The 14,631-nt window shown below is 36.7% G+C and overlaps 1 protein-coding gene across 1 annotated transcript in view; it reads right to left on the reverse strand.

The window, feature by feature from the left end:
• edil3a (EGF-like repeats and discoidin I-like domains 3a) overlaps positions 1-14,631 on the reverse strand; it is a 176,933-nt gene that overhangs the window by 65,891 nt on the left and 96,411 nt on the right. The window contains exon 4 of the mRNA XM_058375476.1: positions 2,523-2,636. Coding sequence (XP_058231459.1) covers positions 2,523-2,636 — 114 coding nt within the window. The remainder of the gene's footprint in view (positions 1-2,522; positions 2,637-14,631) is intronic.

The raw sequence follows: 14,631 nt of genomic DNA on the forward strand, positions 1-14,631 counted from the left end.
TTTTTCCCACTCAGGAGCAAATTCCTGCTGGTTTAAGTGTTTTATAAACATGTATAGTCTAAATATGATCACACACCACTACTGTGCATTAAAGGATCCGGTGTTAAACTTTATTTAGCAAGCTGTGTAGCCAACAAAAAAAAAAAACCCACATATCCAAACAAGTATTAGGCTCTTGCTACATATAGAACCTAATTCCTGCCAGTGAACTAAATCTTCTGTGCATTATTAGCTATATCTACTTGGGGTGAAATAACACATCTTGACATGATGCACGAATGTGACAATGTGCTTTGTGGAAACAACACTGTGCGTGAGAATCAGCATTCTATTAATTATTCATGCAATGCAGTTGCGTTGCATTATACATTATACAGTTACACAACCACATTATAATGATTACAATTTTCTAACAAAACCAACGCTGTGGAAATCGTTCATTTTAGCTGACTTTGGAGCTCTATTTTTGCTACAGAGCCCGTCAGGGCTAGGGTTAGATTAGACAGATACAGTGCTTTATACATATGTATTGTTTTGCATTGTTTATGATTCAGAAATAAAAATAGGTGTGCTTTTAGTCATAATGTTTCTTCTTCCAGGTCACAATTTATCAAGGATCATCACATCCACTTAACAAGTAAATTCTGTTAGCATAGTAGCCCATGGGAGCTAAGCTTAATGGCTGATTAAGTCTGTGGGCAAACCTAAAGCTTTCCTCTGCTCTGCTCTGAGGACAGTTGAGAATCCATAATAACTGCTGATTGGGTAGACTTTTTTCCCCCTCGTTGCACATTACAGAATACTGAAAAAATAAAAGCCTTCTGAAACTGGTGAGGTCAAGACTTATGTGTCTTTATAATCAGTTACTGTCCCGATCAGGAATTAGAACATTTATTTTTTCTTTTTCATTCTGAATTAACAGGGGTAATATGCTTACATTCCCCATCCAGTATCCATGCTCCCTCTTTAGCTAACCAGTTAGAACAGAATAACACAACTGCTAATAATGTTGTTTATATACAGTCAAGAGTCATTCAGCTGCTAGTTGCCCTGTTAGCACTAATGCTAGTTCAAGGGTCACTTTTGCCATCTTGCTCATATGGCTTCACGATGTTTTCTTCTAATACGATGCTATAGCTTACCAGCATAATTACCAGCTATTATATCAGCATCCTTAACCTTTGCAGTGTAATTTGTTGTTTGTAGAGTTGTAGAAAATATAATGTTCTGCACAAAGTTTCCTGCTGATACTACTATGATGATCCTGTAGGAAGGTTTGCAAGAAGTGATGAATTCTGGACAGGAAATTAGGCCCATTGGGGGAAAAAAAACACTTTTTTTGGAGCTGAAAAGCACTTTTTAAAATAATGTTTGGAAGAAATTTGTGAATATGTGATCAATGAAACTTTTCATTAATTTTTTGGGTGTTTTCATTTCCCATAACATTTCTACTTCCTGGCCTCAATGACCACAGCGTACATGTATGATTTGGAAAAACAATAGAATGTTGAAATACAGGGATGTTGATTAAAAGGGTCAAATTTGTGTGGCTGAAAATGATTAATGCCTAATGGGCATTGTGTTGTGTATACCTTTAGAATTGTTTGTCACACTGGCATTTCATACACAATAGCAATAAAAGGATGTAATATGTTTGATTTGAAAGTTATTACTTTTTAATTTCCACACCATTTTCTCTCATTGATTCTGAACCAATTTTGAACCCTTTAATACCTGTACAAAATACCTACTAAATACATATTTCTGTTATGTCTAACACTGTGTTATTTATCATATTATATGATTAAATGACATCATATTCTTAACCCCTTTAGCCATGTTATTACTAGGAGTGATTTAAGATGATACAAAAAATTTCAGGATTCTTCAAATATTTTGTAATTTTTTATTCTAAAAGCAATGATTTGATATTTCATTAGAATATAATATAGTAGCCTCTCATCAATATGTGACTAGCTTTATTCAGAATCTGGGCCAGGCCTATCGTTAATTTCCGTAAAGACAGACTACTTTAAAAGTGTCAGCACTATAGGCTTTTTCATAACATTCAAATCATAATCAATTATAATCTAGAAAAATTTATGATTTGAAATTGATGATAATTTATGATTGTTGCCACGATTCATTTCAGTAGTTGACTGTTAAGTAGATGCATCGATCCAAATCATCCAATCGTTGCACCGCTGGTTATAACCTTGCTGAAGGTCATAGTTTTATAGTTATTCATCAATTCCTGCTGTAACAGCAGCACATGACCTCGCTGTCGAGTATGTTTATCTTGATAGAACTGTCAACACCATGATTGCAGTTTGCCAGTGGGGAACGTGTCAGCTTTACTGTCCTCATTGTCTGTTTATATAAACATGTACATGATTGCATGGATTTCATATGGGAAATTTGATGGAATATCCTCCTGGCTTAATAAAGTGCTTTGAAAGTTTTAGAAATGAGGAAGAAATGAAGAAGAGAAACAAATTAAAATTCAGAAATTAGATACTTACTATACTGACAGTTTCTTCCCATGTATTCGCCTGGACATTCACAGGAATAGTTGGCCACCAAATCCGTACAGATCCCTCCATTTTTACACGGATCCCTTTCACATTCATTGACGTCTGGAAAACACATATGCACAAAGCTGAATTAGCTACAGCGGTAATTAGTGAACCATCTCATTTAAATGCACTAGTGGTGGTTGTTTATCGAGTCTGCTCTGTTTGGTATTTGATATTTGCCTCTATCCAGATTGCTCATGTGAAATAGGTAAACACCATCTGTAATTAATCAAATTAACTTAAGACAATAGGGCCAGTAAGTGTGAACCATTTTAAGTGGAGTCACTGAAAAAAAAAAACACATTAGACAGTAAGGAAAAGAAAAGAAAACAAGGGGAGAAAAACAATTATGCAAATTAAGGTTTTCTCCATATTTCCTAATTATGCCCAGAAATTTGGGCTACTGAATACATTCAACTAAAAATGGCAAAAAATTATACTTTCTGTGTAAACAAATGCCAAGAAGTTTTCCAATACTGGTTTAACACCATCTGAAGGCATGACCCCCAGTCAATATATATCTTACCACAGTCAATCGATATATACATACCACATATGATAAATTTATATCTTGTAGCATTTGTCTTAGAATTTATTTGTTCAAACAAAATCAAATGAAACTTATTCTGAGTCTTTTGGATCATCTGTAAATTATTATTATTATTATTAGTAGTAGTAGTAGTAGTAGTAGTAGTAGTAGTAGTAGTACTGTTGTTGTTCTTCTTGTTCATATTCCTATTTATGCGTCTATTCAAATATACTTAATATTCAGTATATATACTATATGGTCAAAGGTTGGTGCACACCTAACCATCACACCCACATGTGCTTTTTTTGGCATCACTTTCCAGATTTAGTTATAATGCTGTCACAATAAGCTCCACTCTTCTGGAAAGCCTTTCACTAGAGTTTAGAGTATAGCCGTGAGAATTTGCTCATTCAGCCACAAGAGCATTAGTAAGGTCTAAAAACCTAAAATTTCATATATATATATATATATATATATATATATATATATATATATATATATATATATATATATATATATATATATATAGATACAATATACACATCACTACATCATTTTTCACATTATGAAGCTGAATATGAACCAGTTTAAGTTCCATATCATCGTTCTAAATCTGCTGCCCATGGGAAGATCCTGGCACTCAGCGTACAGAACATGAGCTTGTTCAAAAATAATTCTGTTTGTCTTTAATACAGACCGCTCATAAATCAACCAAAGAGATGTGTTGCTTAACTCCCATGATCTTACAAGCTATCTTAACAAGAATAGCTTGGCTAGTTCTGTTCCGAGTGGACAGTGAGGAGAATGAGGACAATGCAGTTCAATACAACAGCAGAGTTTAGCCTAAAGGCAGGGGATATGTTTGTGAACTGCGATCTCAGCAGGAACTAAAGAAGGACAGTAGTGGATCATTCTGGTCATAAACCACATGCTGGCACTGACACTCATCATAAACTGCTGTTTTAATATCTGAATGTAATCGTGAGGACTTCACGGCAGCTGGTGTCAGATAAGAGAGGATCTTTGCCCTCTCACTTCTTCATGGCAAGGCTTATTGTCACCAGGCACATCACAGAATAGTGGTCAAAGATATATGATCTCCAGCGAATAGCACAGAGACAGACTGACAGAGATAGAGAGGAAGTGATGATGAAGCATAAAATGAGCAGAATCAGAATGAAGAGCAGCTATATCAGCACAAGACTCTAATAAACCCTGAGTGAAAAGAATATTCCAGAAAATAGAATGAATAGAAGAAAAGAGAGTAAAGAGTATTTCTCATCCTCCAGTCAAGATGAAGAAACCATTATCTCAACTATAATCTGCGCTTTTCTAAGGAGCATTGTTATTCCTGTCTTTGCTAGGATTTGCTAATCCATGGTGCAAATTGATCGAGAGCCTGTTTGCCTTTGTTTATACTGAGTTGCGATGAATGGCACAAGGAGCAACAACCATGCCGCAGTCTCACTAGGAGGCCTGAGGAAATGCTGATCCAGAGAGAAGACCACCAGGAAAATGTTGACAGGTTTATTACTTAGAGGCATTATGTAAGCTGCACAATGCACAGCATGCAACTGGATAATGATCAACTGTGTTTTGCTGCAACAGTAACAAAGTAAAATGGCTTGTATCTGGATCTTTTTGTACGAAAAAGCCACCCTGAATGAATAAATCTGTGATCTTCAGTCGTGTTCAATATTTATTTTGCAATAAAAAAATTCTGATCTGACCTTTTCATCTTAAACATCTTTCATGGACAAATTGTTTTTTTTCACTATGTATGTATGTATAACAGTCTTCTACATTCCCCACTTTGCCGTTCAATGGCCTGTTGATAGAAGCACCACTATTCTGAAAAGAGAGCGATGCAGCAGCACTTTAATCTGTCCAGCTCTTTCACCTTCTCATCCATACCCTCTACTTAAACATCCAAAGCTTGTTAATAATGTCCAACAGAGAAACCTGACCATTAACTGTTACAGTATGTTTGAGACACCTCAACCCCAAACCCCTCTCCCAAGCCCCAAGTACACTTCTACACTCGCATGTGGGGTCATTTCCTTTTCAGTAAACCTGTTTATTTTTTTTTAGCTGTGGATAAATTTGTATGCATGAAGCTTCATCTGCTTCTCAATATCTTTTGAAATATTCATAAATCCTAGATGCTTTGTGTGTTCCCATTATTAGACAGTTAAAGCTGTTAAATTTACTATGAAATCTGAAATGAAAAATATAGTTTTGGATGTTTTATTCTGAAATATTCCAAACATTAACTTTTCAACAGTTGTAGCCAGCTGACACAGGTCGCTCTTTAATATTAAATAAATAAACACATTTATGGCAGATGCTCTTATCCAGAGCAACTTACATTTTAGCTCATTTTACTACAACAGCTTGCTCAAGGGCTCATCAACGGCAGATTAACAACCCTCGTCCAACACATTAACCACTGAGCTACCACATACCTACAAAAGACATCAAAATCTCCATTTGTTATGTGTTCATGGCCTGGCATATCAAAACGCATTCATCAGACCGAGTTGTACACTGCCTTGTGATTCAGAAACAGTATACCAAAGATTGATATATATGACAGTCCTTGATGTCAGTTTGTCAGCCAAACCTAAGTAATATATATTAGATATATATCTAACAATCCTACTCAAATAGCCAACATCCACACACAGCATGTCACGATGTCTGTCTGCCAATTATACCCTTCTTACGTCCTCTAGAGAACAATCCTAATTACAGACTTAGTTTGTTTTTAGCTCAACATAGTAAGTGTCACTTCAAACATTTTAGGTGTTAATTCAGTACTGGAGGTTTTAACACATACAGAAGCATTTGTAAAATAACAAGAATGAACTGTGCTTCAAGTGTTGATTATTAGGAGATTAGACTGAACTCTCTGGATGTGTGCAAGTACAGTTAATATCATGGTTTAGAAGTGAGTGTTAGGACTGAGATACTGCTAGACCCATCAAGACTTTATAAAGATAAGTTATAAAAGAACATATTTCAATAGCCTGTATTACAAAATAAATGATTTATCAAGTTATGGACTTTGTAATTAGATGACTCTACAACTTAATGCTTTTTAACATTTAAAGAAGTCCCAAAAGGCAAAAAAGTTTGAGAAAGTGTCATGTACTGGAGGAAGATGAATACAAACAGCACGTTCTATCTGGTGAATGATTTTAAAGATCTATCAGCTGATTTGCAGTACCATCACATAATCAGCCATGAATGTGATCTGCATGTCATTGTGGTGCTTTTCAAGAATGAATGAATTCTCTTCATAGGAACTAGCAGTTAAATAGAATTAAACAAGCACTAGCCAAAGGATGCAATCAAAAGTCACAATCAAAAGGGATTAGATTTTAATTATTGCAAGCACAAGGGGCCTACCATTTTCATTAACCATCATTAACCTGACAATCGAAGACTCAAGAATGCGTTATTGAATGTGATGAGCAAAGCGTCATTAAGCCATTATCTTCATGCAAATTCTGAGCATTAATTCTACATAAGTGTGTTGAACAGAGTCAATCACTTTGTGCTAAAGGTGAAGGCATGGCCATTTGAGATATGTGAAATGTTAAATGTGTGGAATGTGAACTGAATTAAAGAAATGACAGAGCTTATTCCAAACTTTTCACACAATTAAATGAAAGTTTTCATTTTTTTTAAGAGATTCGTTTTCTTAATATAACAATACTGTTGATTTTATTTTAATTATACTTATTGTATTACATCCAGTATTGATTTCTAAAGTTTTTTTTTTTTTCTATAATGCTTTATTACATTTTTATAATATATTTTTTCCTCACATTAAGCAAATAAGTTAGCCATCAACTAAAGAAATTATAAACAACATTGCAGCCTCGGTCTACCAAAAGAGAATTATTCTCCCTTCATGGTTGCCTTACCTTTTATAGATACCCATAAGCTCCCACCCTTAACTTGCTTCATCCCAACCTGTGACCAGTGATTTAGATTAAAGTGTGATTTATATATTTTCTCGTTCACGTACTTCAAGTTTGATTAAAAATGAATTTAGAGTTTATGTAAAATACAAAACAAACCAACAAACAAAAAGAGAGAGAAAGAAAGAACTGAGACTTATAGGAGTCTAAAAATAACCATGGTGAGCCACATCACACAACAAACACTAAACACAAAGAGACCAGAACTTAAGCAGGGTTACTAATTAATGAAACACATGGCAGATGTGAAATCTGTGAGTGTGACTAGATCATGTGATGTGCTAGGGCTGATGGGAAATGTAGCTCCTTCTAGCCACTTACAGACTAAACCTAGCTATAACTCTGAAATGCAGTAATATCTCAGCCTGAATGTTTTACCAGAATCATGACAACATTTCTTCATTTTCTGTCACTAAAGTACAGTGAAAAGTTGTAATCTCTTTGTTCAAACCAAAAAACACTACACTTCCGGTCCTGTTGTCTGTTCTTGCGTGTAAATTGTACTTTGATTGGTTAATGTGTGCTTCGTTTGTCTACTTTTAGTTTCTTTTCCAAAGGCATTTTAGTTAAAGGGAAAAAAAAGAGAAAAAAGGTTTATCCACCTTGTTCGCATCATTAAACCCTGTGCCTATTTGATGTGTGCCTCCTTAATCAAGCTAATGATGTGTCAGTGTAGGGAGCTGAAAAATATCAGGCCAAATGGAAATCAAATGCAGGGGGTGTTTCGCTCTGTGTGATCACATGCCACCACTGTCAGCCTGCATGACTATAGAGTTTGAACTGGAAGGAAATCAGCCCCAGCCTTGTTTCCTCATAACATTCGATATACTTTTTTATTATGACTCCACAACCGTTCAAAACAATCCATGTTGAGTAAATAATGTGAAAAATGACTTACATTGATGTTGCTTAATCAAACATATCCCTATAGTCAGGTTTCTTAGATTAAAATGCCAAGAATAATACTGTTAACCCTTTTTTACAGTGTTAACCCTGACATTCCACCGGCAGAATGAAAATTGACTTATCAGACATTTCCAATCAATATAAACAAATGAATTATTTTATCGCCACAACTCTGATATAAAATTAGTCAGGACACTGTTAGCTTTCAGTGTGAGATGCTTTTTTTCCTCTCTTGGGATAACCTTACACCTTGAAGATATAAACATTTATGTGAAAAAATAAATAAATAAAAAACTTTTTTGGAACTTTTCTATGAATATATTGCTCCTAATAGACTAGTTAAAACGGAAATACTTATAAAAACTAAAATTCCTAAAGCCCTAAGTATCTACTTTCATATGAGTCATTAAGCACCACTCGTTAGTGCACAATGCAAAGAAATATAATGCTAAACCTGGGCACAGTAGAACAGCAAGTTCCATTTTTTTGGCCTCTGGAGACACACATGAGTCTAGATCATGAACATATATAATATATAGTCCATACATCCCTGCAGCATTCAACATAAAAAAAAAATCTGAACAGATTTAATGAGATAGATCCAGTTATCACCATCATCAACTACTGAACAACTGCACTAAAAGTTGACCACGCACAAGGCACAACTCTGTGAACTATAATCGCTGTCCTTTCAGTAGGAGCTTGAGTGTGATGGGAGTGTATTTTTTAATAGCCAACTACATCAAGCTCTGCTACGCTGTAAACACTCACATCTAGACGTATGCACTGACACCAGGGTGTTTGGCTGTGTTCTCACGCAAACAGCTTCTGTTGCGTTTCCCCCTCTGTTCCCCTTCAATGTTCCCACTGACCAATTAGTGCAGAAAAAATCACATAGATGCTTATGTGCCACATGGCAGCCTTAGATTTTCCAGAGAAGGTCCAGTTTGGCAGAGACTGGGATTTGTTTATGAGAAAGGTCAATATTTTGTGGCAGCTACATGGCTGATTTGTGTTTTTAAACTGCACTTCAGTGATTAAACTCTGAAATACTGTCAGTCTAAAATAATTTTATTGAACAAATTTTAGCTGTATTTCTGTTATTAATGGTAAAAAAAAGAGGTGGAAACAAATCTTGTGTCGCTGAACAACTATGGCTAGTGTGAGGACATATATTGATTACCGACACTGATTTGAAGTGCTGAAGCACTGTGTATTTTATGTTTTGTCTGAAACCGTGGTTAGACCTTACAGCAATCCGGTGTGTGTGTGTCGGTGTAATAGAGAGAGGATTAACTCAGACGAGAGAGTAAGATAATCCACACAGTCGGTTGATACTCTCATGTTCAGGGTCAGATAAATAAAAGTGTCACTGGCAGGAGTCACGATAGTGAATTAACCCCCTGTACCTCTCTGACCACACACTCTGTTATACAGCTATGACGACAATGAGACTGTTCACATTTACATAAATGGATTCCTTAAGGCTGTTTTCGTGAATTAAATGGTTGAAGCTTTCTTAAATGGTTCCGGCAGGGCGTAAAAATCCACCTGGGAAAAGAACAGGTTGTGGAGTGGGCGATGGTGAGGCAGGAAACATGTTCACACAGAGGAACAAAAATAAAAAAGAGCGCCACAGGGTGAAGATTTAACCTTTTCGTTTAAGAATGTAAACCTGAAAAGTACTGAGGAGATATGTAGTGCAGGAGGTGAAAATGACGCAATATAAAAAATCTGAAGTTATGTCCTAAGATAAAATATGGGTCGGCACTTGTTTTTTATTAGATGTTATACTGTATATTTACTTTAAATAATTTAATATATGTAACACATTTATTCATTCATTCATTCATTCATTCATTCACTCATTTTCATTAAAGGTTATCCCAATAACACTGGGCATGAGGCAAGAACAAAGCCTGAAAGGGAACTAGTCCATCACAGGATCATTCACACACACACACACACATACACACACACAGAGATTCACACTTTGGGAAACTAAGCATAGCCAATCCACATACGGACATGATTTTGTAAAGTTGGAAGAAACCAGAGAACCCAGAGGAAACATTGTGCACATTCAGAAAACATTACACACAGAGTAACCTCAGCTTATGATCAAACCAGGGACCCTGGAGCTGTGAATCAGGAATACAACCTGCTGCACCAGTGGTGTTGTTCTCTCTGTTGTTGTTCTTCGGCTCCTTGCTGTTCGGGGTCATCACAGTGGATCGTCCAATCCACATATGTGATTTTTGGCACAGGATTCAGGTCAGGTCCTTTCTGATGCAACCCCTCCCATTTTACCTGGGCTTGGGACCAGAACTGAGAGTTAACCCGTCAGTACCTGCTGTACTAAAGTATCTGTAATATATTTGAATAATGAAATCAAAAGGACTATCACTTTTGCACGCTTAAACTTCCGGGAGTCATCAGAGGATCTAGAGGATTCAGTATAACTTTCATAATTGCTAGATTCAATACAGTTAATAATTCAGATACTGACTCAAATGATTGATATGATCTAAATTTGATAAATAGATAAACTAATAGTGTAATGAAGGGGTTAAAAGAAAGTTAAATATTGTGATCCATATGAAGCATCATGAAAATATCTTCATGTATCATTATGTGATATATTTAGCATATAACCCACCCATGATTTCAAGCTTAATGGTGCATTCACATTGCAGTGAAAGGCAAAATATTTTTCATCCTGGCTTTCGTACATTTTCTGTGGAGACAGATGAAAATCCTGCTTAGATGATTTTCGAGCAGGAACTGAGAAAAAAAAGTTGTTAATATGTCAACATTATGCAAATGAGAAGTGGCAGGTAGAGGCCTGTAAGATTATTGAATGCGGTGAGGAAAAGGCGTTCTCATCAGGTATCGTGCCTACACTCGCCATCAAGCCACATGCTCCAATGAGTACAAGATGGAAGAGAAGAGAAATAACTAATATGAGCACAGAACTAGCCTGAGACTCTGAGTGAAATCTGCAATATGCTTGCCCAGGCTGATACTTTGCTCTGAAACATGTAAAACGTGATAGTTTATAGAATTTAATTGAAAAGTATGACAAGCTAGTCAGCTAGTGAAAGGCATTAAGACAGACTCGGGGCAGGCAGATGAATGTGGCATTACCCAGTAGAGAAAATGAGTGAGATCATTGGGGATTTGCCAAATTTATACAGCCGTAGTCCTTATACTCTCCTTATGCTAGCACAGGCAGACTGTCACTTGTTAGTTTAAGAGGCAGTGGGATCCAGGAACAAGCAGCTTGCTCTACAGTCACAACATTGAGAAGTATCATGCTACAGATATGTGCGAAAGCCTGTCAGATGTGACTACGTCTGAATTCAGACAGAATCTGATCTCATTTTTAAACAAGTTACCTCTACTTTAAGAAAACAAAAATATATTATCCTAAAAACAATGTTGAATGGTTTTTCAACTATCTGTCTCATGGGTTCCTGGTTCGATCCTGAACTTAGGGTAAAGTATGGATTTCTGTGTTCTCCTCATGTCATAGGTTTGAAATGAGTGTGTGTATGTGTGAATATAGTCAAATTTAGCAACTATTTTTAAATAAGATTTATTAAGATTCCATAAAGACAATCTTAAATAATTTAAATCTAATATTATTAAGCTAATTTTTAGACATATTTTATATAATTTCAAGTGTCTTGATCTTTTGGCAGGTCATTCTGCTTGAAATGAGTAAAAAAAAGTAGGTTTAATCAAGATTTGATTTATTGCCACCTTATCATAGGAAATATAAGATCAATGTGACTAAATTTATGTTATTTTTTATTGCCAAGATCACATTTTTACAGTGTGATGTACAAAACAGGGTGCTTTTATTCCCACCTCACACTCTGACCAAGATAAAGCTGTTAGTGAAGATGAATGAACCAATGCTGTATTAAATTATTTGAGAATGGAGTCAATATACAGTATATCATTTGCTTTTAGATTGTCAGTGTGTTTGTATATATATATATATATATATATATATATATATATATATATATATATATATATATATATATATACAGAGAGAGACAGAGAGAGAGAGAGAGAGAGAGAGAGAGAGAGAGAGAGAGAGAGTTGAAATACATTTGTATGAGGAAATATTTCAGTAAAGCCTGTAGCTCTGAAAACTGTACATACCAGAAAATGTCAAAGTGTCACCATATGAAGGGTCTTCCCAGGTCACCACACATTTCTGAATAGATGGCATTTTTCTATTCCGTGAAAGCCTTTAGAGATTTTTTTTTTTCTTTCTGGATATGATGAACAAAATGTAAAAGGGTTCTGCATCAGCAGCCTTCCGAAACGGATAAGCTGGACATGTAACCTGCTTATCCCAGGGCGTCAGGCTATTGATTTGTCCACTCCTACTAATTTATTACAAACAAGGGTGAATTGTGAGACATTAAATAATTTGAGTTTTTGCTAATTAAACTTCAGGGGCTGTGAGATGAGATTACGTGAAGATTGTGCTACTGTCTGCGAGACAAAGTGCTGAGCAAGATATGAGATAGGAGAGACTTAACCTGGTTTCATGTTCTGAGCACATACAGCACTTTCCATAGCGTGCTTTCATAGTGTGTGTGTGTGTGTGTGTGCAGGAGAGAGAGAGAGAGAGAGAGAGATGTGATGTGCACAAACAGCATATGTAAGTGGGGGTATGTGTGTGTATGCAGTAGAAACAAAGAATTATAAAGAGAGTAAGAAAATGTGACTGTGTGTGTGTGTGTGTGTGTCTATGCATGTGCAGAAAAAAGAGAAAGGGAGAAGGAGAATGTGCGTTTTAATACACATAAAAAGAATCAGTGAGTGACGGGATGTGTGCACATCCGTGTGTCAGACCGACAGAAAGAGAAAAAATAACTAGTTGCATTTTAATGTACAAAAAGTGTGTGTGTAAGCATGTTTTCTGTGTGTCTGTGTGTGTGTTTTCCTGTAGCTTTCTGGGAAGCAAATGTCCTCACACAGATAGGAGTATCTGACAGTTCTGACCTTGAGGGTTTCCCATCACTACAAAAGAAGGGTTTCCCTTCCCTGTAAAATTGCCTTTTTATGACAAAAATGATAGTAAGACAAGTGTGTGTGTGTGTGTGTGTGTTTTGCTCCACTCCACACTGCATGTAACTGCAGCTCCTTCACAATCAGCATTCAGCCCCATGCTGCTCCCAGCACATAAAAATAACTTCAGAAACATTCCCCCTCCCCTTCCACCCCTCTCCTCCTCCCCCTCCTCTTCCTCCTCCTCGTCACTCCAGCACCAAAGGCTTTTAAAAATCCAGCAAATCTCATACCCACCCTCAATTACCATCCAACCCTTAATCAGGTCCTTAACAACACCCTGCTCTAGAAGGCCTCTCTCTGACTGGCCTTTCTCTCTCTCTCTCTCTCTCTCTCTCTCTGTCTCTCACTACACGTTTCCCACAAAGACGCTCCGCTGGGATATAATGAGAGCGATGAAGAGCGTTGTATGGTGGGGAAGTCAGCTGCAAAATTGGCAGTGCTGTGTCCTGAGAGAGAACAGAGAGAAGGTGAAACGGTCAGCCCTCTGAGCAGCAGCGACCCCTACTGAGTGAACACCTGTTCCTGACCTGCGAGATACACAACAACGTCCCAGACACGACATGACAGAGCAAAGACACTGACGGTGAGAGAGCTGCTGACTGGGTGTAACCTGTTTATTGTCATGCTGTTCCTGATTCTGTTCTAGTTTTACACGTGTACTGTTCAAAACATAATCATCTTTATTCATCAAATTTTACACTCTACATGATTCCTGTAGCGAACCTTGCATTGTAGGTCTGGACCTTTGACCGATTCTATACCTCTAAAGCTTGAGACACAATTCAGGATGATCAGAATGATTGATTCCCATCAAAATGTGTCTTGATTTTTACAGTGAGCTTCACATCTTAACCCCTCCAGTCTGCTCACAGTCCAGTCATAGCCAAAGTCAAAGTGTAATTTGCAACCCCTAGTAGTGTGCGAGGGTGAGACGCAATTAGTATTTATGGATGAAGGTAAAATAAGGTCATGCGGTCAACAGTCAAGTGTGAATTTCAGTGCAATTTGGAATTCCTTTCATGTAGCTACCTAGAAACTATGAAGAAAGAATTAATAAAAAAAATACAATAATAATAATAATAATAATAGTATACATGTACATTCCCTGAAGAAAATGTGAGTGGTGCTTGCAATGGCAAAAGTCATCCCCAAGCGAACAGACTGTGTGGCAATACCTTTGGAGGTGAGAGGCCAGATTGGGCACCAAAAATTTCAGATGGGAAGGGGGTAGATAGGTTGCCAATACTATTAGAGGCATGTGTACAAAGAGGGTGCCATTACTTTTGGAGGCGAATGGATAAGTGCAGGTGATGTTCTCGGAATACCATCAAGGAGTTCTCCTCAGTGTGCTGAGTGTTTTGATATGTCACATGTCCATGTTGCGGTCATTTTGTGATTCCACTTAAAGTTTTGGGTGCCAAGTGTGAATTCCAGTGTAATTTAGTGCAGCTACCTAGAAACTATGAAGAAAGAACTGATAATAATAATAAGAAGAATATCTTTTACAATTTTGTCACACACAGATGAGGAAGGT

Source organism: Hemibagrus wyckioides, linkage group LG22 (assembly GCF_019097595.1).
Source record: "Hemibagrus wyckioides isolate EC202008001 linkage group LG22, SWU_Hwy_1.0, whole genome shotgun sequence".
Taxonomy (NCBI): domain Eukaryota; kingdom Metazoa; phylum Chordata; class Actinopteri; order Siluriformes; family Bagridae; genus Hemibagrus; species Hemibagrus wyckioides.